The following is a 22,910-nucleotide window of genomic DNA, read 5'->3' as shown; positions in this document are numbered from 1 at the left end:
CCCCTAACCTAACCCTACCCCTAACCCTAACCCTACCCCTAACCCTACCCCTAACCTAACCCTAGCCCTAACCCTAACCCTACCCCTAACCCTACCCCTAACCCTAACCCTACCCCTAACCCTACCCCTAACCCTAACCCTAACCCTACCCTACCCCTAACCCTACCCCTACCCCTAACCCTAACCCTACCCCTAACCCTAACCCTAATTTTAGCCCTAACCGCTGTTCTCCTGCCGGCCGGCAGATGGAGACAGATGGCGGGCGCACTGGGCATGCGTCCGCCATGTTCTTCTGCCGGCGGCCAGGAGGAGCAGCAAGAGGATCCAGGGACCTAGGTGAGTATGCTAGGGTCCCCGAATCCCCCTATTTCTCTGTCCTCTGATGTGCGATCACATCAGAGGACAGAGAATTACACTTTACTTTTTTTTTTTTTTTTGCGGTCGCCGGTAAACAGTTAATTACCGGCGATCGCAAAACAGGGGTCGCTAAAACCGACCCCCGATCATGCTCTTTGGGGTCTCGGCTACCCCAGGCAGCCGAGACCCCAAAGATTCTCCCGGTGCCGGCCGGCGGGCGCACTGCGCATGCGCCCGCCATTTTGAAGATGGCGGCGCCCACCGGGAGACACGAGGAGCATCGGGGGAGCTAGGTGAGTATTGGGGGGCCACCTGGGACCCCTTTTCTCTGTCCTCCGATGTGCGATCACATCGGAGGACAGAGAAATTAAAAAGAGATCGCTTTTTTTTTTGCGATCGCCGGTAAACGGTTAATTACCGGCGATCGCAAATGCGGGGAGGGTTAAAAACCCCCCGAATCATGTTCTCTGGGGTCTCGGCTACCCTCGGCAGCCGAGACCCCGGAGAAAATCGGCCTGTGGGGGGCGCTATACACTTTTTCCACAGCGCCGTTAATTAACGGCGCTGTGGTTTAAGTACCCTTAGCGGCCGCCGTTAAAAGGCGTATCGGCGGTCGCTAAGGGGTTAAATCAAGACAGAAAAAAATAAGAGTAAAGAATTATTCAGATCTCGTAAAAGAAAGAAAAACGGATCGACTACCAGCAGCGTGCTGGACCAGATTTTCATCAGTCTTTGGTCCGTATCAGTTATTACCATCAGTTTTTCTTGTATTCAAAAAGTCCGTGAAAAAAGGAAAACACTAGGATACAAGTAGAATAACATCCAAGTGCCGCCCGAGTTTTTCATGGAGCCATATAGGTGCTTTGTCGAGTTAGATCTTAGTACTCAGATCAATGGATGTCTCCATTTTTTTCTGGTGGATAATCAATACACAAAAAAAACAACAAGCCCCCAAAAGTATAATGGTTACATGTTCATTTCGGGAAAAATATGGAATAGAAAAAATGTACTTGATACATGGATGTCTGAATGAGGCACATCAGAACGAGATGACTGATCTCATTTGCCCCCTTAGGCTAGGGTCAGATATTCAGCATTTGCTCAGCATTTTATCTCCGTACTTGTAAGCCAAAACCAGGAGTGGGTGATAAATACAGAAGTGGTGACGTATTTCTATTATACTTTTCCTGATTGTTCCACTCCAGATTTTACTGAGGTAAAAAAACGACCAAATACTGAATGTGTGAACAAATCCATAAAAGGCAAATGGCGCAAACAATTGTAATGAAATCCACTTGCTAGAAATTTACTTTTCAGCCCAAATAAATGCATTTAAGTAAAAAAAAACGAACTTGTTCAAAAAAGTTTCTGTATCCATGAATTCAGATTTTGAACCCAATTTATTATTACATGTCTTCCTATCTTTGGTCCCGATTTTCTTGCTATGAGGCCGTTGTTTCTTTTGTGGCGCATTCTTCTCTGCCATGGCAGGCGTGGTTTTTGTAACCCAGAAGTTTTCAGTTGATTCATTATTTGCAACGTTTACAAACTAAGTTGCTAAATATTTGCCACAAAATGTACTCCCCTCCCTGCAGTGATTTTTTTTTTGCACAAATCTTAGAGTTCTGCGCAACATTTTAATAGATCCAGCGACTTGCTGTGCGAAAAAGGTGCAAAAAAAAAGTAAAAGACTAAAGTAAAGAGTATTTTTGAATTTGCGCAAAACTTGTGCAATTTTGAAGAGCTTGGAGCAAAAAACCTCAATGAATATATATAAAAAAAAAAAAATACAAGCGATGAATCGGGCCTTGGGTGGGTTACAACAAAGGGTTAAATGACAAATAATTTTGTATACATAACATCTAAAATCGATGTATTCATCGTCTTCTCAGCCGCAGCCATACGAGTCGTCAGCAGAGAGCGATACAAACTGCTCAGCGTTAATATTTGATTGTATATTTTCTGCACACACTATATTATTATTGGCTAATAAAAAATAACTAGGAGGCATTAAAATCAATGCAGAACCTGGGGTTTTATAGAAAGCATTTCCAGATACAATTCCCCACGTAAGAAACGCATTCTATTAAATATGTTTTCCCTCGCCTGTACAACCATGTTGGTTCTTTTAAAGGGCCAGACCTACTAAATAATCAAAGCGACATAAATAGGCTGATAATAAAATGTGGCGCTGGTGCGTTTTGTAGCTGGTCTGTTAGGTGCATTGATAAAATACAATTCCCAACATGAATTGCCAGTCGCATTTTAAAGGACCACAAAGACCAAAACGTAATATTCTTCATATAAGAAATGACGTTCTCACCAGGTGTAAGTGTGCAGCTTATATAATGAGGACTATTACTGCCCATGCAACCAGCCCCATAAAGTGAAATGGCCAATATCACAACATTACTTTGCACCTGACAGCAAATGTGTATGTCATAAATCCTGAGGTCCCACCATATTCTCACTGCTCTGGCAAAAATTACGAGACCACCACATCAAAACCCTGTCTTGGGCAGCCCAATCTCCAGACCTGAACCCCATTGAAACCCTCTGGAATGTAATCAAGAGGATGATGTATAGTCACAAGCCATCAAACAAAGAAGAACTGCTTACATTTTTGTACCAGGAGCCGTGTGAAAGACTGGTGGAAAGCATGCCAAGATGCATGAAAGTTGTGATTAAAAATTATGGTTATTCCACCAAATATTGATTTCTGAGCTCTTCCTGAGTTAAAACATTAGTATTGTTGTTTCTAAATGATTATGAACTTGTTTTCTTTGCATTATTTGAGGTCTGAAAGCACTGTTGTTGTTTTTTTTTATTTTGACTATTTCTCCTTTTCAGAAAAAAAATACAAAATGTATTGCTTGGAAATTCGGAGACATGTTGTCAGTAGTTTATAGAATAAAAGAACAATTTACATTTTACTCAAAAATATACCTATAAAGAAAAAAATCAAACAAACTGAATGTTTTGCAGTGGTCTCTTAATTTTTACCAGAGATGTAAACCTTGTGCATAAATAAGTGACCACAATATATTTAGCTTCTTACCTGCTCCAATCACTTTATCTATGGATATACATGTGGAGTCCAGCTCCTTGGCGAATTCATGCACCGCTTGGCTAGGATCTTCGTACGTGTGAGGATCTACGTAGGTCCTGAGGCCGGGAAACTTTACTGTTAAGGGAGACAAATGATAATATTACATTGATTTACCCTTGTGCACACTTGTGGGGTTGATCATCTCTAAGATAGAGAGAATTAATTGTATTAGGACAATGGCTGTTCCTGAATTACAGAAGATACATGAAGGTTTTGATTAAAGAGAGAGAGCTTCCAAGTGTGTTCATATCCATCAAAATTCACCCTTTTCCCTCCATCACTCATGTTACCAACCTTTAACACGCATTACATCACATATTTTACACATAGTCGTTTGGTGACAATACTGGTGGATTATCCCTGGTGGTCTTGAGTGGCTTAATTTCTCACATATCCCTAGATGTTTAGAGCGTTAACTGTGTTCATCTAAAAAGAAAGATGCCGATCCGGTGCCGAAATGCATTGGTAGAACCTTACTTATACTCTCTGGATCTCATCCTTTCCAGGAGCGCAGCCTGCACACATCATGATAATCTCTGTGCTTGTCAAACTGCTATCTGGACGACACTCTCCCTGCGCCTCGGGGCTGCCGCTATGGCAAATCAGGCTTCTGTAGGTGTTGGGTCCTCACACAATCCTTACAGGTGAGCGCTAGCATCACCCTCACCCCATCTTGTTCCTTACGGTACTGCCCTATCTGTGTGCATCTGTGTCATCCAGATCTTCCTCAAACCTAACTATTGAATTAGGTCCAGAGTTACTTGTCTATATTATCACATCTCCAGAGCTGAAACACTAAATCCCCCGAATTCTCTCAAGCAAACAACCAAGAAATGATAAAGGTCTGTCTTCTACTAGAAGTTCACAGCAGAATAATTTATATCTACTATATAAAGCTGAATGTGTGTATGTGTGTGTGTCCGGGATTGGCATCTGCACCGTCGCAGCTACAGCCACAAAATTTTGCACAGTCACACGTCTGGACCCTGAGAGCGTCATAGGCTATGTTGTGAGGTGAAATTTTAACTCCGCGCTTTCCAATTCACCAAACTATTTTTCCCCTATCTACATAATGGGGAAAAGTGAAAGGAAAAGTGTTGGAGGCAAATTGACAGCTGCCAGATGTGAACAAGGCGGACTTAAAGAATGAGAGCGATGGCGCCAAAGAGTATATACCGTACAGTTCCTAAGGTGGGGCCCCGACATGGGATACTCACCACACATGGGGATATGTACACACACAAAATGCGCCACACACTACCACGTGCTTGAACACATATACCACCCTCAGCACACATTTCACCACACATACACCAACCTCGCCACATAAAAGTCGAAACACAAAAGTCGCCGCTCAAAACTCACCACGCGCAAAACTCGCCACATGCAAAAACTAGACTCACGCAAAACTCGCCACAAGTGCAAAACTCACCTCATGGAAAACTCGCCACACGCAAAACTTGCACATGCGGAAAAATTGCCACATGCACAAAATTTGCAACACATGCAAAAGTTGCCTCATACAAAACTTGCACATACTCAAAAGGCACCAGACATAAAACTCACCACGCGCAAAACTCGCCATGCGCAAAACTTGCTGCACACAACTTGCTACACTAACCTGTCACATGCAACTCGACACACAAAAAGTTGCTACACGCATGTTGCCACACAAAACTCAATACACCTTGACAAACGAATCTCGCCCTAAAACACACACAAGTCTGGTACTAGACTTCAGAAATAAAAATCTGATTAATAAGCAGACAAACTACAAGAGCAACAAATGTACCATATAGGAAATACGGCAGCTGTCAGTCACATGACCTGTCTATTATGTGTATGTGTGAGCTAATATATACTGCCAGGGGGAGGGCTTCCTGTTGGCTGGGGATTTATCAGGCTGCCAATTTATCTTACAAATACTGAGGTAAAAATACTGAGCAAATAACGTGTTAACGAGGTCTAATACAGGAGATCACACAGGTATATACTATATACAGGGGAGATGACACACAGATATATACTATATACAGGAGAGATGACACACAGGTATATACTATATAAAGGAGGAGATGACATACAGGTACATACTATATACAGGAGGAGATGACACACAGGTATATACTATATACAGGAGCAGATTACCTACAGGTATATACTATATACAGGAGGAGATGACATACAGGTATATGCTATATATAGAAGATGACATACAGGTATATACTATATACAGGAGGAGATGACACACAGATATATACTATATACAGGGGAGATGACACACAGGTATATACTATATACAGGAGGAGATGACACACAGGTATATACTATATATAGAAGGAGATGACATACAGGTATATACTATATATAGGAGGAGATGACATACAGGTATGTACTATATATAGGAGGAGATGACATACAGGTATATACTATATACAGGGGAGATGACACACAGCAGGTATATACTATATACAGGGGAGATGACATACAGGTATATACTATATACAGGAGATGACATACAGGTGTATACTATATATAAGGGAGATGACAAACATGTATATACTGAGGTGAAAATGAGAGGTGTGAGGTGAAAATGAAAAGGTGTGAGTGCAAAATGAGAGGAGTGAGGGAAAATAGTGTAGTGATCGGAAAATGACAGATGTGAGGTCGAAATGACAAGTGTTAGGCGGGAATGATAAGAGTGAGGGAGAAAATGAGAGGTGTGAGGGAGAAAATGAGAGATGTGAGGGGGAAAATTAAAGATGTGATTGGGAAAATGAGAGGCGTGATGGGAAAATAGGAGAAGTGACGTGCTATAACTAACCACTGTCAGCCTCCACTGACACCGCTGCTGCCTCATCACTATCGAAGCTACCACCTCACCAACACCGGAGCTACCGCCTCACCAACACCGGAGCTCCTGCAACCCTCAACCTACTGTCTCCTTCCCCATAATCCTGTAGAATGTAAGCCCGCAAGGGCAGGGTCCTCGCCCCTCTGTATCAGTCCATCATTGTTAGTTTGTTTACTGTATGTGATATTTGTAACTTGTATGTAATCCCTTCTCATGTACAGCACCATGGAATCAATGGTGCTATATAAATAATAATAATAATAATAATAATAACCACAGATATTTACTATGCCCAGGCAACGCCGGGCTCTTCAGCTAGTAACTCTCATAAACCCCTATAAAAACCCTGGAGAAAGATTTCCAGCTGGTCAGAACCCTCCATGTAAGAGGGCTGAAAACAATGGTTCCACTAACCCAATGGTTACTGTTGGGTGCCAGCTGTGTAACACAGCTGATCCATGCTCTGCATGGCGCAGGCTCAGCTCCTGCTCCTGCTCCACACCATGATCACTGCATTTCTTTATGTTGTCATTGTCTTCTGTGTATGTGAAGAGCGCTGAATCAAGCTGCAGCAGGTCTTAACCCATTAGTGACCACCATTACGACTTAAAACTGACCTGCGATATAAAAGACTAGCATCCTCCAACGGGTGACAATCCAGCAGCTATCAACTATACTGACAACTTGCTGCTTCAGCCATGATCAGTGTAGACTGTTTAACCCCCTAAATACTGCTGTATATAGTGACTATAGCATATAGATGGTTAACAGAGTGTGGGGGCTTCCTCTTTTACCCCATTGGCACCCTGAGATTATGATTGCATGGTCCTGATGTTTGCCATTGCTGGTTTTGCTATATAGCGTACTGGAAAACAGGGGAAAAAAATCAATACTGATAGGGACTGTAGATTGTGAGCCCCGATGCGGACGGCGATGATAATGTCTGTCGCAGTGTGATATGATGGCGTTATACAAGCAAAGCATAACAAATACTGAGCGCTATACTCGGCTTTTTCCTGTGGCACCCTAGGAAAATGAATTGAGCTGCGGTCGGGCATCTGACCCTCTGCTCCATTTGTTAAAGATAAGAGTGCTCTGATGGAAATATAAGTTTCTTTTTGTGAAGATCGATGCGGGTCCCACCGGTCTGACGCCCACCGGTCAGCCTGTCATCTCGCTGATAACTTGCTTTCATCGGACAACCCCTGTAAGGACTCGCTTGTCTCCATTGTGTCAGTTGGAGAGGGGATATGGAGAGGCTCAGAGTCCAAATCTAAAATGACGTCCCACCACAGGTAATGGAGGCATGACTGCCTCTCTGACTGTCTTGAAAGATGGAAGGGACTGCCAAGAAGGTCATGAGGATGCCAACTAAAGTAAAGAATGACTGTTTTGTTGACTATTTCACCCCAGATGAGGAGCTGCCATGTTTTATCATCCAAGTGTCCTGTGTGTACGTGGACGGTGAGGAGTTTGCCACGGAGATCACAAAGTATGTTGATGGTGAGAAGTTAACAATTAAGATGGTGAGACTTGTTGTATGAGTGTTAGTAAACCTGCTGGACACAATGAAATTAATAATACAAGTTGTCATTGATATTAATACTTTTACCTTATTTTTTAAATAGTTTTTTTTTAATATTTGTTAATAGTAAAGTGATGTATCAAAGTAGATCCATTATATCCCTCCAGTCTTCCGGGGACCGTCTTGTATTTTTGTCCTTTCCTTCTTCCACCCTCCTATTTATCTGCTGTAATTCTGTCCTGTCTATTTATTTTACAGAGGAAATCGAAGGTTAGAACTGAGCAGCTCCTTCTGTTTAACACATAAATAACGGCACATTGGTTTCTCCTAATACTCAGCAAGTTTAATTAATTTTCATATAATAAATGGCCCTGGCTGTTTAACGGAAATTCGCTTTAATTCAGCAGAAGGGTTTAGAGATCGCTGAGCTGGATTTGTAACGTGTTAAACGACAATTTAATTTTAGGGCCACAGACTATCCACAGACAGGTTAAAGAGAAGGAGAAGGATATAGATACTTTTTCTATAGAGACTGGGTCATTTTGTTTGCGAGGGGGGCACTCGGCATAAACAGGGCTCTTTGTTAAGGGTTTGGGTGTTACGCTGGAACGCTGATGAATTGTTCCATTGTATAAAAGGTGCTATAACTCGCTGCCTGTAAAAACAATACAATTAACAAACACAATTAAGGCCAATGTAAACATCGCCTCTGGCGAAACCATAAACTGCCTGGTAATGATCAATTCAGAGCCCTGACTCCCCAGATGGTGAACAAAATCCATGGAAAGATGGAAAGATTTGTCCTTTCACTCGCAATAGGAAGTTTATGTATAAGGTAAGAATACAGAATAATGATGTCGAAAAAAGTAATAACTCATGAAGCACAAAACACTAATGAAAGATGGATATACTGTAAATAGATAGAAAGATAAGGATGCATAGATAGATAGACAGACAGACAGATATATACATAAGTGAATAGATTAAATGTTTCAGATCACCAAAAAATGTAAGACTCATTGCCAGTTATCGCAAATGCTTGATTGCAGTTGTTGCTGCAAAGGGTGGCCCAACCAGTTATAAGGTTTAAAATGTTTACCACCGGTCACAGGTGTTGGCTGATGAGAGAGTACCACTCCCATCAGCCTATGGCTGCCTTCACACTAGCAGTATTTGGTCAGTATTTTACATCAGTATTTCTCAGCCAAAACCAGGAGTGGGTGATAAATGCAGAAGTGGTGCATATGTTTCTGTTATACTTTTCCTCTAATTGTTCTACTCCTGGTTTTGGCTTACAAATACTGATGTAAAATACTGACCAAATACTGCTAGTGTGACGGCAGCCTAAGTCTGCTGTTGCTGATAACAGCGAGAGCAAGCACCGATGATGGAAGTAGTCAACAGACAGCACCTGTGCTGTAGATAGATACATTTTTTAAATAAGTTACATAGGGTCTGTTCTATTTTTGATAACCAGAGCTGGCAAAACTGACAGCTGTGGGTTGCTACCCTCAGCTGTCAGCTTTATCATGACTGGTTATGAAGAAGAAAACAAACAAATAAAGTTGCACCCTGTAGTGCTAAAGCATGTAAATATGTAATATATGAAATATGAATAGTATTACTGCTGTAGATAATAAGAATTGGCCAAATGATGTGCCAAGTACCTCATTTTTTCTTATTATCTAGAGCAGTAATGCTATTCATATTTATATTTGATATTTACATGCTTCAGCACTACAGAGTGCAACTTTACCCGTTTCTCATGTAAAGAGATGGCTGCTCCTAGTTTGCACCTGTATACCAGTACCAGTTTTCTGATTTGGAAGTGCCAGCAGTTTTTGTTATTAGTTATTGGGTATCAAAAATAAAGGAGTCCCCAGGCCATTTTTTAAAATTATTTAAACAAATGTAAAAAAAAGGCGAGGGGCCTCCCATTTTTGACAACCAGCCAAGCTAAAGCAGACAGCTGGGTGCTGGTATTGTGAGATCATCGCAAGCACCAGGAGAATTTTCTCTGCTGTGCTTGCTGTGATCTCATTGAGGTCACCGCAGGTCATCATGGCACTCACAGTGAAGTATGGACACACAGCTTCAATGACTGGCGGTGAACTCTATGACATCATCGCTAGTCACTGAAGCTGTACTCGCAGCATCTCATTCTCCTGTGGTTTTCAGCCTGGATGGTTGCATCATGGCAACATCCAGGTTGAAAGCCAAATATAGCAGAGATGGATTACAGTGTGGGACATCTTTACTTTGGAGAGGTGAGGGACATGGTTGTTTATTATTTTTCTTTTTTACAGGGGACAAAGGCTTCAATGGAATGGGTATAAGGTGAGTATTTTTGTAGTTTATTATTTTCTTTTTTTTACAGGGGACAAGGGCTTCAATGGAATGGACGTTAGGTGAGAATAACTGTTATTTTCAAATAAATTTGTAAAACAGGGTGTGTATTTTTATTTCAAATAAAGGACTTATTTATTAGCCTTGCCAGTGCTGTTTAGCAAAAATAGAACAAAACACGTAATTTTTTTAATTTATTTATTTTTAGTGCAGGTGCCAGCTTATGATTACTCCCATCACCGGCACCTGCTCATGCTGTTATCAGCGACAGTAGGTGTAGGCTGATGGGAGTAGTACTCACATCAGCCGACACCTTTGTGATTAGCGGTAAACTTTTTATTGCCGGTCACAGCTGCTGGCTCTCACTGTCATCTGACAGCATTGGAACCACAGCTCCCTGACCGGCGTTAATGATCTTACTGCCTATAAGAGCCATGGCTTGCCGCGCTGTAATGCAGATGACAGCATGGCAAACAATGGATGTTTGGGCTCCCCATTCATCTGAGTGGGGTCTGGGTTTGTGTTCTGGTTTGGGCACTACTGTGGTACCAGAACCAAACTTTTTTTTAAATGTTCAGGCGAATACGCAGGACCCAAAAATCCAAGGATTCCGCCCATCACTAGTTAGTTACACGTAATATTTACTGACTGTGATGCCGGTTGATCACGATAAACTATAGTTTCCAGCTGTCACTGATTGTGGCTGATTACAATGGCTTGAAAACTAACAAACCATTGCAATAATGAGCACCAAAACTCCTTTAATGTGCTACGAAGCGATCTCACACTGCTCTGTTGTCTGGAGTAAATAACGCTTAAGATGCAATTGTCAGATGGAGGCGCAGCATTGCCAAAGAGCCAGAGATGGAACTGCTGTACCTAGGCTGTGATCCTCATCTATTAACAATGGCATATTTTCTATAAATCATATTGGTAAATATAAAGGCGGTTTTCACTTAAATCGGAAAGGAACTGCAGTACTCCAGAATGGCCACTTAACAATGTATGGAGCTGTTGCATCTGCTGGACCGAAAATCAGCTGATTGGTGGGGGTGATAATAATAATAATAATAATAATAATAATAATAATAATAATAATAATCTTTACTTTTATATGTGTATTGGACCTCCACTCTTGTGAAGTTGATGATCTACCCTAAGTATAGTTCTTCAACATCTAATTCCAGGACAATGCCTTTAATTTGGCAACAAGTCTTCAAGTGCATGTGGAGAGCTTGAGCATAATCATTTTCTCACCTGTTTTCTGCATTGGCGTGAGGAGAAAAATTTACATTTAGCAGAATTCTAGATTTTTAGGCTAGGCAGCTTCAGCAGAAATCAGGCATAAACTGGGCCTATGTGAACAATCACCTAAAGAAATATGCTATTCTAAACTCAAATGAGACATATTATCCAGGAAAATATATTATAAACCAGTATGCCACCTCTGCAAAGACCATCTCTGTGAAAAATCCATGCCGTCTTCAAAACAGATTTAATGTGAAAGATTTTTAGTTCCGCCATTTATTATCCATACTGGTAAATTACATCACTTTCAGAAGACCAACTGCATAAAGGACCACTTTCAATACCACTTTCATTAGTCGTTATCTATCTATCTATCTATCTATCTATCTATCTATCTATCTATCTATCTATCTATTATCTATCTATCTGCTCCAGCACCAGGCACCACATCCTCCTCCTGCCTCGGCCGGCTCTCTTTGCCCTTCTGCACTTTGGTTTACCCTGATAATCCGATGAGCTGACTTGAAATCACGAACAATCACTAAATTTATAGGCCCACTGTAGTGTAGGATCACTGTTGAATAATTCAAATAGTTGTCATCCGCACGGCTACTCTATACTGCCCGCTTCCTTGTGCCAAATTCCCCTACACTTGACTTGGACCTTGGGACAAACCAGCTCTGCTACAATGCTTGCATTTCCCCTGGCCAGTTCTCACCTTCAGACCATGTTACAAACTCAGCTTTGCCAAATCACTGAGTGAACCTACTGTACACAGATTGTATAACAAACTCTGAGCCTCTATATCCACACTACCATATGGATGCACTATTCATTTGAACTTCTCTGGTTCCTCATCTGGTTAATATTGTGAACCTTTCTCAGGCCAAGAAACTATAAATCAAAAGGTCACCACATGGGCTTTTAAAGTCCTATAATTTGCACTAATTTTTTCAGTGCTGCTTCCATTTTTTTTCTTATCTATCTATCTATCTATCTATCTATCTATCTATCTATCTATCTATCTATCTATCTATCTATCTATCTAAAAATGGAACAGCACATACAATTACCGTAAATGGGTGCACAGGCCTCCAAGCAACTAATCCATATATTTGCCAAATATACAGGGACCAAAAAAATGGAAGGCAGCACTCCAGGTTTCAGCAAAAATATAAGTGGACATCCAAAAGCCTTTCTCAAGCCGAAACGTTGCACCACGCCATGTGGGCCCAATAAAGTCCACTTATATTTTTTGCTAAAACCTGGAGTGCTGCCTTCCATTTTTTTGGTATCTATCTATCTATCTATCTATCTATCTATCTATCTATCTATTATCTATCTATTATCTATCTATCTACTGTATCTATCTATCTATCTATCTATCTACTGTATCTATCTATCTATCTATTATCTATCTATCTATCTATCTACTGTATCTATCTATCTATCCATTATCCATTATCTATCTATCTATCTACTGTATCTATCTATCCATTATTTATCTATCTATCTATTATCTAACTATCTATCTATCTACTGTATCTATCTATCTATCTATCTATCCGTTATCTATCTATCTATCTATCTATCTATCTATCCATTTATCTATCTAGCTATCCATTATCTATTTATTTATCTATCTATCTACTGTATCTATCTATCTATCTATCTATCTATCTATCTATTATCCATTATCTATCTATCTATCTATCTACTGTATCTATCTATCCATTATTTATCTATCTATCTATTATCTATCTATCTATCTACTGTATCTATCTATCTATATATCCGTTATCTATCTATCAATCTATCTATCTATCCATTTATCTATCTAGCTATCCATTATCTATTTATCTATCTATCTATCTATAATCTATCTATCTATCTATCTATCTGTTATCTATCTATCTATGTATCTATCTATTATCTATTTGTTATCTATCTGTCTATCTATCTATCCGTTATCTACCTATCTATCTATCATCTATCTATTATCTATCTATCTATCCATTATCTATCTATCTATCTATCTATCCATTATCTATCTATCTATCTATCTATCATCTATCTATTATCTATCTATCTATCTATCCATTATCTATTTTTCTATCTATCTATCTATCTATCTATCTATCATCTATCTATCTATCTATCTATCTATCTACTGTATCTATCTATCTATCTATCTATCCGTTATCTATCTATCCATTTATCTATCTAGCTATCCATTATCTATTTATCTATCTATCTATCTATCTACTGTATCTATCTATCTATCTATCTACTGTATCTATCTATCTATCTATCTATTATCCATTATCTATCTATCTACTGTATCTATCTATCCATTATTTATCTATCTATCTATTATCTATCTATCTATCTACTGTATCTATCTATCTATCTATCTATCTATCCGTTATCTATCTATCTATCTATCCATTTATCTATCTAGCTATCCATTATCTATTTATGTATCTATCTATCTATCTACTGTATCTATCTATCTATCTATCTATCTATCTATTATCCATTATCTATCTATCTATCTACTGTATCTATCTATCCATTATTTATCTATCTATTATCTATCTATCTATCTACTGTATCTATCTATCTATATATCCGTTATCTATCTATCAATCTATCTATCTATCTATCTATCCATTTATCTATCTAGCTATCCATTATCTATTTATCTATCTATCTATCTATCTATCTATCTATCTATCTATCTATAATCTATCTATCTATCTGTTATCTATCTATCTATGTATCTATCTATTATCTATTTGTTATCTATCTGTCTATCTATCTATCCGTTATCTATCTATCTATCTATCTATCTATTATCTATCTATCTATCCATTATCTATCTATCTATCTATCTATCTATCTATCTATCTATCTATCTATCTATCTATCTATCCATTATCTATCTATCTATCTATCTATCATCTATCTATTATCTATCTATCTATCTATCCATTATCTATTTTTCTATCTATCTATCTATCATCTATCTATCTATCTATCTATCTATCTATCTATCTATCTATCTATCTACTGTATCTATCTATCTATCCGTTATCTATCTATCCATTTATCTATCTAGCTATCCATTATCTATTTATCTATCTATCTATCTATCTATCTATCTACTGTATCTATCTATCTATCTATTATCTATCTATCTATCTATCTATCTACTGTATCTATCTATCTATCTATCTATCTATCTATCTATCTATCTATCTATCTATCTATTATCCATTATCTATCTATCTATCTACTGTATCTATCTATCCATTATTTATCTATCTATCTATTATCTATCTATCTATCTACTGTATCTATCTATCTATCTATCTATCTATCTATCCGTTATCTATCTATCTATCTATCCATTTATCTATCTAGCTATCCATTATCTATTTATTTATCTATCTATCTATCTACTGTATCTATCTATCTATCTATTATCCATTATCTATCTATCTATCTATCTACTGTATCTATCTATTATCATCTATCTATCTATCTATCTATCTATCTATCTATCTATCTATCTACTGTATCTATCTATCTATCTATCTATTATCCATTATCTATCTATCTATCTATCTACTGTATCTATCTATCCATTATTTATCTATCTATCTATTATCTATCTATCTACTCTATCTATCTATCTATCTATCTATCCGTTATCTATCTATCTATCTATCTATCCATTTATCTATCTAGCTATCCATTATCTATTTATTTATCTATCTATCTACTGTATCTATCTATCTATCTATTATCCATTATCTATCTATCTATCTATCTACTGTATCTATCTATCTATCCATTATTTATCTATCTATCTATTATCTATCTATCTATCTACTGTATCTATCTATCTATATATCCGTTATCTATCTATCTATCTATCTATCTATCTATCTATCTATCCATTTATCTATCTAGCTATCCATTATCTATTTATCTATCTATCTATCTATAATCTATCTATCTATCTGTTATCTATCTATCTATGTATCTATCTATTATCTATTTGTTATCTATCTGTCTATCTATCTATCCGTTATCTATCTATCTATCTATCTATCTATCTATCTATCTATCTATCATCTATCTATTATCTATCTATCTATCCATTATCTATCTATCTATCTATCTATCATCTATCTATCTATCCATTATCTATCTATCTATCTATCTATCTATCTATCTATCTATCTATCTATCTATCTATCATCTATCTATTATCTATCTATCTATCTATCCATTATCTATTTTTCTATCTATCTATCTATCTATCTATCTATCATCTATCTATCTATCTATCTATCTATTGTATCTATCTATCTATCTATCTATCCGTTATCTATCTATCCATTTATCTATCTAGCTATCCATTATCTATCTATCTATCTATCTATCTATCTATCTATCTATCTATCTATCTATCTATCTATCTACTGTATCTATCTATCTATCTATCTATCTATCTATCTATCTATCTATCTATCTATCTATCTATCTATCTATCTACTGTATCTATCTATCTATCTATCTATCTATCTATCTATCTATCTATCTATCTATCTATTATCCATTATCTATCTATCTATCTATCTACTGTATCTATCTATCCATTATTTATCTATCTATCTATTATCTATCTATCTATCTACTGTATCTATCTATCTATCCGTTATCTATCTATCTATCTATCTATCTATCTATCTATCTATCTATCTATCTATCCGTTATCTATCTATCTATCTATCTATCTATCCATTTATCTATCTAGCTATCCATTATCTATCTATCTATCTATCTATCTATCTATCTATAATCTATCTATCTATCTATCTATCTGTTATCTATCTATCTATGTATCTATCTATTATCTATTTGTTATCTATCTGTCTATCTATCTATCTATCTATCCGTTATCTATCTATCTATCTATCTATCTATCTATCTATCTACCTATCATCTATCTATTATCTATCTATCTATCCATTATCTATCTATCTATCTATTATCTATTATCTATCTATCTATCATCTATCTATCATCTATCTATCTATCTATCTATCTATCTATCTATCTATCTATCTATCTATCCATTATCTATTTTTCTATCTATCAAAGATTCAAGATTCAAAGAAGCTTTATTGGCAGGACCAAATACACATCAGTTTTGCCAAAGCAAGTGTATAGAGGCAATAGGGATAGGGATTGTGGGGATGTTGGGTAGGAGCTGTGGGGGAGGTGGATGGGGCAGATCCAGGTTGGGGGCTATAGTCCATGGCATAGGGGAGGTGGATTGGGCAGGTTCAGGTTGGGGGCTATAGTCCATGGCATAGGGGAGGTGGATGGGGCAGGTCCATTGTGGGGGCTATAGTCCATGGCATAGGGGAGGTGGATGGGGCAGGTCCATTGTGGGGGCTATAGTCCATGGCATAGGGGAGGTGGATGGGGCAGGTCCATTGTGGGGGCTATAGTCCATGGCATAGGGGAGGTGGATGGGGCAGGTCCAGGTTGGGGGCTATAGTCCATGGCATAGGGGAGGTGGATGGGGCAGGTCCAGGTTGGGGGCTATAGTCCATGGCATCATAGTTCTCTTTCTCGCAGTCTATGACATTCGCTCACATACCGCGCTGCTATCTTCACTGCTCTCTCTTCTTCTCCCAGCAAGATATATGTTTTCTCTTCCTCCTTCATGGTGATGAAGTCTGGGAAGAGATGTGAGAGTCGCTCCTGTCAAACCAATCTAATCAGTTTTTATGAAGAGGTAAGCTATAGGCAGGACCACGGTGAGTCATTGGACGTGGTATAGCTCGATTTTTCCAAAGCGTTTGATACCGTGCCGCACAAGAGGTTGGTACACAAAATGAGAATGCTTGGTCTGGGGGAAACTGTGTGTAAATGGGTTAGTAACTGGCTTAGTGATAGAAAGCAGAGGGTGGTTATAAATGGTATAGTCTCTAACTGGGTCGCTGTGACCAGTGGGGTACCGCAGGGGTCAGTATTGGGACCTGTTCTCTTCAACATATTCATTAATGATCTGGTAGAAGGTTTACACAGTAAAATATCGATATTTGCAGATGATACAAAACTATGTAAAGCAGTTAATACAAGAGAAGATAGTATTCTGCTACAGATGGATATGGATAAGTTGGAAACTTGGGCTGAAAGGTGGCAGATGAGGTTTAACAATGATAAATGTAAGGTTATACACATGGGAAGAAGGAATCAATGTCACCATTACACACTGAATGGGAAACCACTGGGTAAATCTGACAGGGAGAAGGACTTGGGGATCCTAGTTAATGATAAACTTACCTGGAGCAGCCAGTGCCAGGCAGCAGCTGCCAAGGCAAACATGATCATGGGGTGCATTAAAAGAGGTCTGGATACACATGATGAGAGCATTATACTGCCTCTGTACAAATCCCTAGTTAGACCGCACATGGAGTACTGTGTCCAGTTTTGGGCACCGGTGCTCAGGAAGGATATCATGGAACTAGAGAGAGTACAAAGGAGGGCAACAAAATTAATAAAGGGGATGGGAGAACTACAATACCCAGATAGATTAGCGAAATTAGGATTATTTAGTCTAGAAAAAAGACGACTGAGGGGCGATCTAATAACCATGTATAAGTATATAAGGGGACAATACAAATATCTCGCTGAGGATCTGTTTATACCAAGGAAGGTGACGGGCACAAGGGGGCATTCTTTGCGTCTGGAGGAGAGAAGGTTTTTCCACCAACATAGAAGAGGATTCTTTACTGTTAGGGCAGTGAGAATCTGGAATTGCTTGCCTGAGGAGGTGGTGATGGCGAACTCAGTCGAGGGGTTCAAGAGAGGCCTGGATGTCTTCCTGGAGCAGAACAATATTGTATCAAACAATTATTAGGTTCTGTAGAAGGACGTAGATCTGGGGATTTATTATGATGGAATATAGGCTGAACTGGATGGACAAATGTCTTTTTTCGGCCTTACTTACTAACTATGTTACTATGAGTGTCCCTCACTGCTGAGTATTTGGAGCATCTATCTATCTATCTATCTATCTATCTATCTATCTATCTATCTATCTATCTATCTATCTATCTATCTATCATCTATCTATCCATTATCTATTTTTCTATCTATCTATCTATCTATCTATCTATCTATCTATCTATCTATCTATCTATCTATCTATCCATTATCTATTTTTCTATCTATCTATCTATCTATCTATCTATCTATCTATCTATCTATCTATCTATCTATCTATCTATATTAGATAAATAAATTCCTGCACATTATCTCAAAGAATATGGAGTGCTGCCTGTTTTTGTGAAGTATATGAACTAAGAACAACCAGTGGACGGGTTGCTTAGGGGCCTTGCACCCGAAGATAAGTAAAGGATTTGTGCTGTTCCATTTTTATACTATTATCTATCTATCTATTTTCTATCTATCCATTTATCTATCTATCCCATATCTATCTATCTATCTATCTATTTTCTATCTATCCATTTATCTATCTATCTATCTATCTATCCCATATCTATCTATCTATCTATCTATAATCTAACTATCTGTTATCTATCTATCTATCTATCTATCTATCTATCTATCTATCTATCTATCTATCTATTATCTATTTGTTATCTATCTATCTATCTATCTATAATCTAACTATCTGTTATCTATCTATCTATCTATCTATCTATCTATCTATCTATCTATCTATCTATCTATCTATCTATCATCTATTTGTTATCTATCTATCTATCTATCTATAATCTAACTATCTATCTATCTATCTATCTATCTATCTATCTATCTATCTATCTATTATCTATCTGTTATCTATCTATCTATCTATCTATCTATCTATCTATCTATCTATCTATTATCTATTTGTTATCTATCTATCTATCTATCTATCTATCTATCTATCTATCTATTATCTATTTGTTATCTATCTATCTATCTATCTATCTATCTATCTATCTATCTATCTATCTATCTATCTATCTTTCTAAGTATCTATCACAAGAGAAGCCGTTATAAATACCGTAATAGTAATTTCTCTAGAATACCTTGCCTTTTCGGGAGTCGTGTTTAATCCCCCAATCCCTTTAATGAAAGCAATGTGTAAACTGTGGATCATTACAAAAACAATTCAGTGAGAACTGGTTCACTGAAAAACCTACAAACTAACAACACCCCTCCTCCTGTGAGTGCCCCATTTACTGTACGCGGCTCGCCAGGTAATGTTCAGAAGATGTTATAATGAGGTAAGCTTTCGCTATAACATTGTGGTTTCTCGCCAGCAGAGAGCTCGGTGAGGAAATGATAAGCGTGTGTCAAATGAAAGACAGCGAATGATTACATGAAATGTACCGTACAAAGGATCGCAGAAAAGCCGTGGGCCCGGTATTGTGCCCCCGACACCCGCGTTCTTTTGGAGTTTATTCTGCTGAAAATAAGCTTACGCATTGTGCGGGAGATTTGTGCGAGTGCGGCCTCCAGAGACTGGGTGAAGCAGGGCCACAATGGCCGTAATCTCTTCACACCAATAATTAGGGGCAGCACATGTCGTAAATGGGTTCTGTCATGAATAACAGATAATAAACACATGCACATGTGTTAAGCCCCTCTGTTCTACAGCTCATTCTGAGCAAACACAATCATTTTCCCTCTCCTTCCACCAGCATGATCCGCCCTGGGGCTAACGAAATGTAAGAGGTGCTAGTCAGACAGGGGCAGCCGAGGAGGTGAAACACTTCTCCGGGCCTTTGAAGGGAAGTCGTGGGATTTTCAATATTGCTGCAGCTTGCAGCTCCAGCCGTGATTTTTCATTCACAGCAAAGTATGGGAAAAAAACCACAGTTGTTTTAAAAGATGGCTTGCCTTAGCTGCATTTATTGACTTTGTGCCGGTCGGACTGACATAATTCACAAAATGTAAATAAACTGACAAATGCATGGGTTACGCGTCTGACAGTATTAGTATTAGTCAATGGGATCCAGGAGTGAAAGCTCCTGACAGCAGAGACATATAAAGAAGGCAAACATAGAAGACGTGGCCATGGAGGCCCAACTAGGCATGGACTAGCCAAGGGGTTCGAAATTAAGTCAATCTGCTTCACTAAAGAGGGTACCCGTATATCTTTTATTGTCTACAAGGTCGAAGAAAAACAGAAATAGAAATTTTTGGCATCCACGAGATGTCAACTAGTGAGAAACTTTTTTTTTAAAAACTTTTTTTTTTGCCATCTTCATAATTAGTCTACAGGATTTAAACATATAATTAATGGGTCACCATAAATTGACCTATTATTCAAGTGTCCAGATTAAAACATAATTCTGAAATATTGCAATCTTCGTTCTGACCCCTGAGCCTACTAATAGGCTGACACTTCTTGTTTTTTTTGGAAATCATATCTCAGTAGTCATCTCATAATTATTACAGACAGGATAACTATGAGAGGTAACACCTATATAACCCTGTATGTAACCCCTTCTCATGTACAGCACCATGGAATTAATGGTGCTATATAAATAAATAATAATAATAATATACAGATAACACAAGATTCAACGTTCACTAGAGGTGATGAACACAGTTTGCTTCCTTCCCCTCCCTGCACAAGCACCTCTGCACAGATCACAGAGCATGCCTAGGAAACTCGACTACAGAAGTTAATGATCATCCTGGATTATTGCTATGTAAGGTCCATGTGGCTGCTATAAAGCATATTTCTAGATGCTCAGCCAAGATGGCCTCCCCAGAAATTGTGGGGAAAAATAATTACTATGGGAAGATCATTATATTAAATATTATACAATATTCTATAATTATATTTATATAATTATATTATTATTTTCCAGTAATTATGGGGATAAATTAAAATAAAAAATCTACAATCAGGAGGAAAAAAAAACAATAATTACCGAATATCTCAGTATCTGGGCTTCTCAGTAAATAGTAATAGGTAATACTTGTCTATTTTAGCAAATATTTGCATTCCCAATAAAAAAAAAAAACAATTTCGTGGCATGTTTTTTTCTAGATAAAACCCTCTTGTAAATGCATGAATAAATTGACAACTGAGCATTAAAATTCTCATTGACTGTCAGCGTTAATTGGAAATTTCTCAGAAAAGCAGCCGCGCTGGGGTGTGATTGTACGGTGCTCGTTTCTCGAGACTTAGGCCCCAATTCATAATTTTTGGAATTTTTTTAAGTCACCTTTCTATTTTTTTTTATCTTGTTTTTTTGCCATTTTAACTCCAAATTCTTCAAAGTGATGCACGTGGCTTCATGAATTTCTGTAAAAAAAAAAAATCTTTATTTTTCTTTTTTTGGTGCCTTTTCAGAGCAAAAAGTCCCGATTTTGCAAAATTGATAAAAAAAAATTCTAGTATGCAAAAAAAGCACTTTGAGCAGAAGTGAAGGGGGTGGACGGGAGTACATTTGTGAAAATTGTTTTTAAAAACTCACATTGAAGGAAAAATAAAAAAAATTACTAAATAACAAAAGAACTGCAAGATTGTGTGATTGATGAGTTTTTGAAGTTGCTGATTTTCGCTGGGTCAGAAACGCAGCGTATTACAGTTCCAGTAAAGTTGATAGGATTTCTAGAAATCTCCTAACACTGAGCTTTTTTTCCCACTCTGCGTAAACTGACTTTTGGCGAATGTTTAAAATCCGCAGCATGTCAATTTCTCTTGCGGTTACGCTGAGTTTTCTGTGCAGATTTTTCCCATAAACTTGCATTAAATGAGGAGAATCTGCAGCTAAAAAAAAATCACGTCTTTTTAGCGTGTTTACATGGCAGAAACGCATCAGACACGCCTGTACTCAATAGTTTTGTCAAAGCTAAATATCAAGAAATATCAAAAACAAAGCAGCTTTATTTTTAACATGACATCAAAAACAGACAAAAACGCGATAAAAACTAACGTAAAAAATGCACTCACATGTAACGAAAATAGTGAATTGAGTAATTGAGAAAGGGGTTACATGCAGAGTTATAGATATCATTTACAGTAAACGAACTTACAATGACAGACTGGTACAGAGGGGAGAGGACCCTGTCCTTGTGGACACCATTTACTTTACAGGTGCAGAAATGATGTAGAAAATCTGCAACATCAAAAACTCACCAAAACCTCATCGTGGGAACATAGCCTAAAAAATGTGCAAATACAGGATGAATTTGTCGAAAAATCAAAAAGTCACTAACAGAGTTATTCATGGGAAAAAAAATGGAAAAAATGGAATGATGAATCTGGTCCACATTCTCTAACATCTGTCCATTGAGAAAAGGCACGGAAGAACAAAGAAGGCGTTTTCTGCTAGAAGCCCTGCCTCGTTTTCCATATTCGCCATTGATAAGGGTTATGCCGGCGCCCGTATTGCTCGGTGTAATTTTCTATG

The 22,910-nt window shown here is 37.9% G+C and overlaps 1 protein-coding gene across 2 annotated transcripts in view; it reads right to left on the bottom strand.

Annotated features, from left to right (window-relative positions):
• Nucleotides 1–22,910, bottom strand: part of EPHA3 (EPH receptor A3) — a 562,283-nt gene that overhangs the window by 53,989 nt on the left and 485,384 nt on the right. For both annotated transcript variants that reach the window (XM_069760981.1, XM_069760980.1), the window contains exon 10: nucleotides 3,416–3,541. In XM_069760981.1, coding sequence (XP_069617082.1) covers nucleotides 3,416–3,541 — 126 coding nt within the window. The remainder of the gene's footprint in view (nucleotides 1–3,415; nucleotides 3,542–22,910) is intronic.

The sequence above is a fragment of the Ranitomeya imitator genome, chromosome 3 (assembly GCF_032444005.1).
Source record: "Ranitomeya imitator isolate aRanImi1 chromosome 3, aRanImi1.pri, whole genome shotgun sequence".
Classification (NCBI taxonomy): domain Eukaryota; kingdom Metazoa; phylum Chordata; class Amphibia; order Anura; family Dendrobatidae; genus Ranitomeya; species Ranitomeya imitator.
This window is presented reverse-complemented; position numbering and strand designations above follow the sequence as displayed.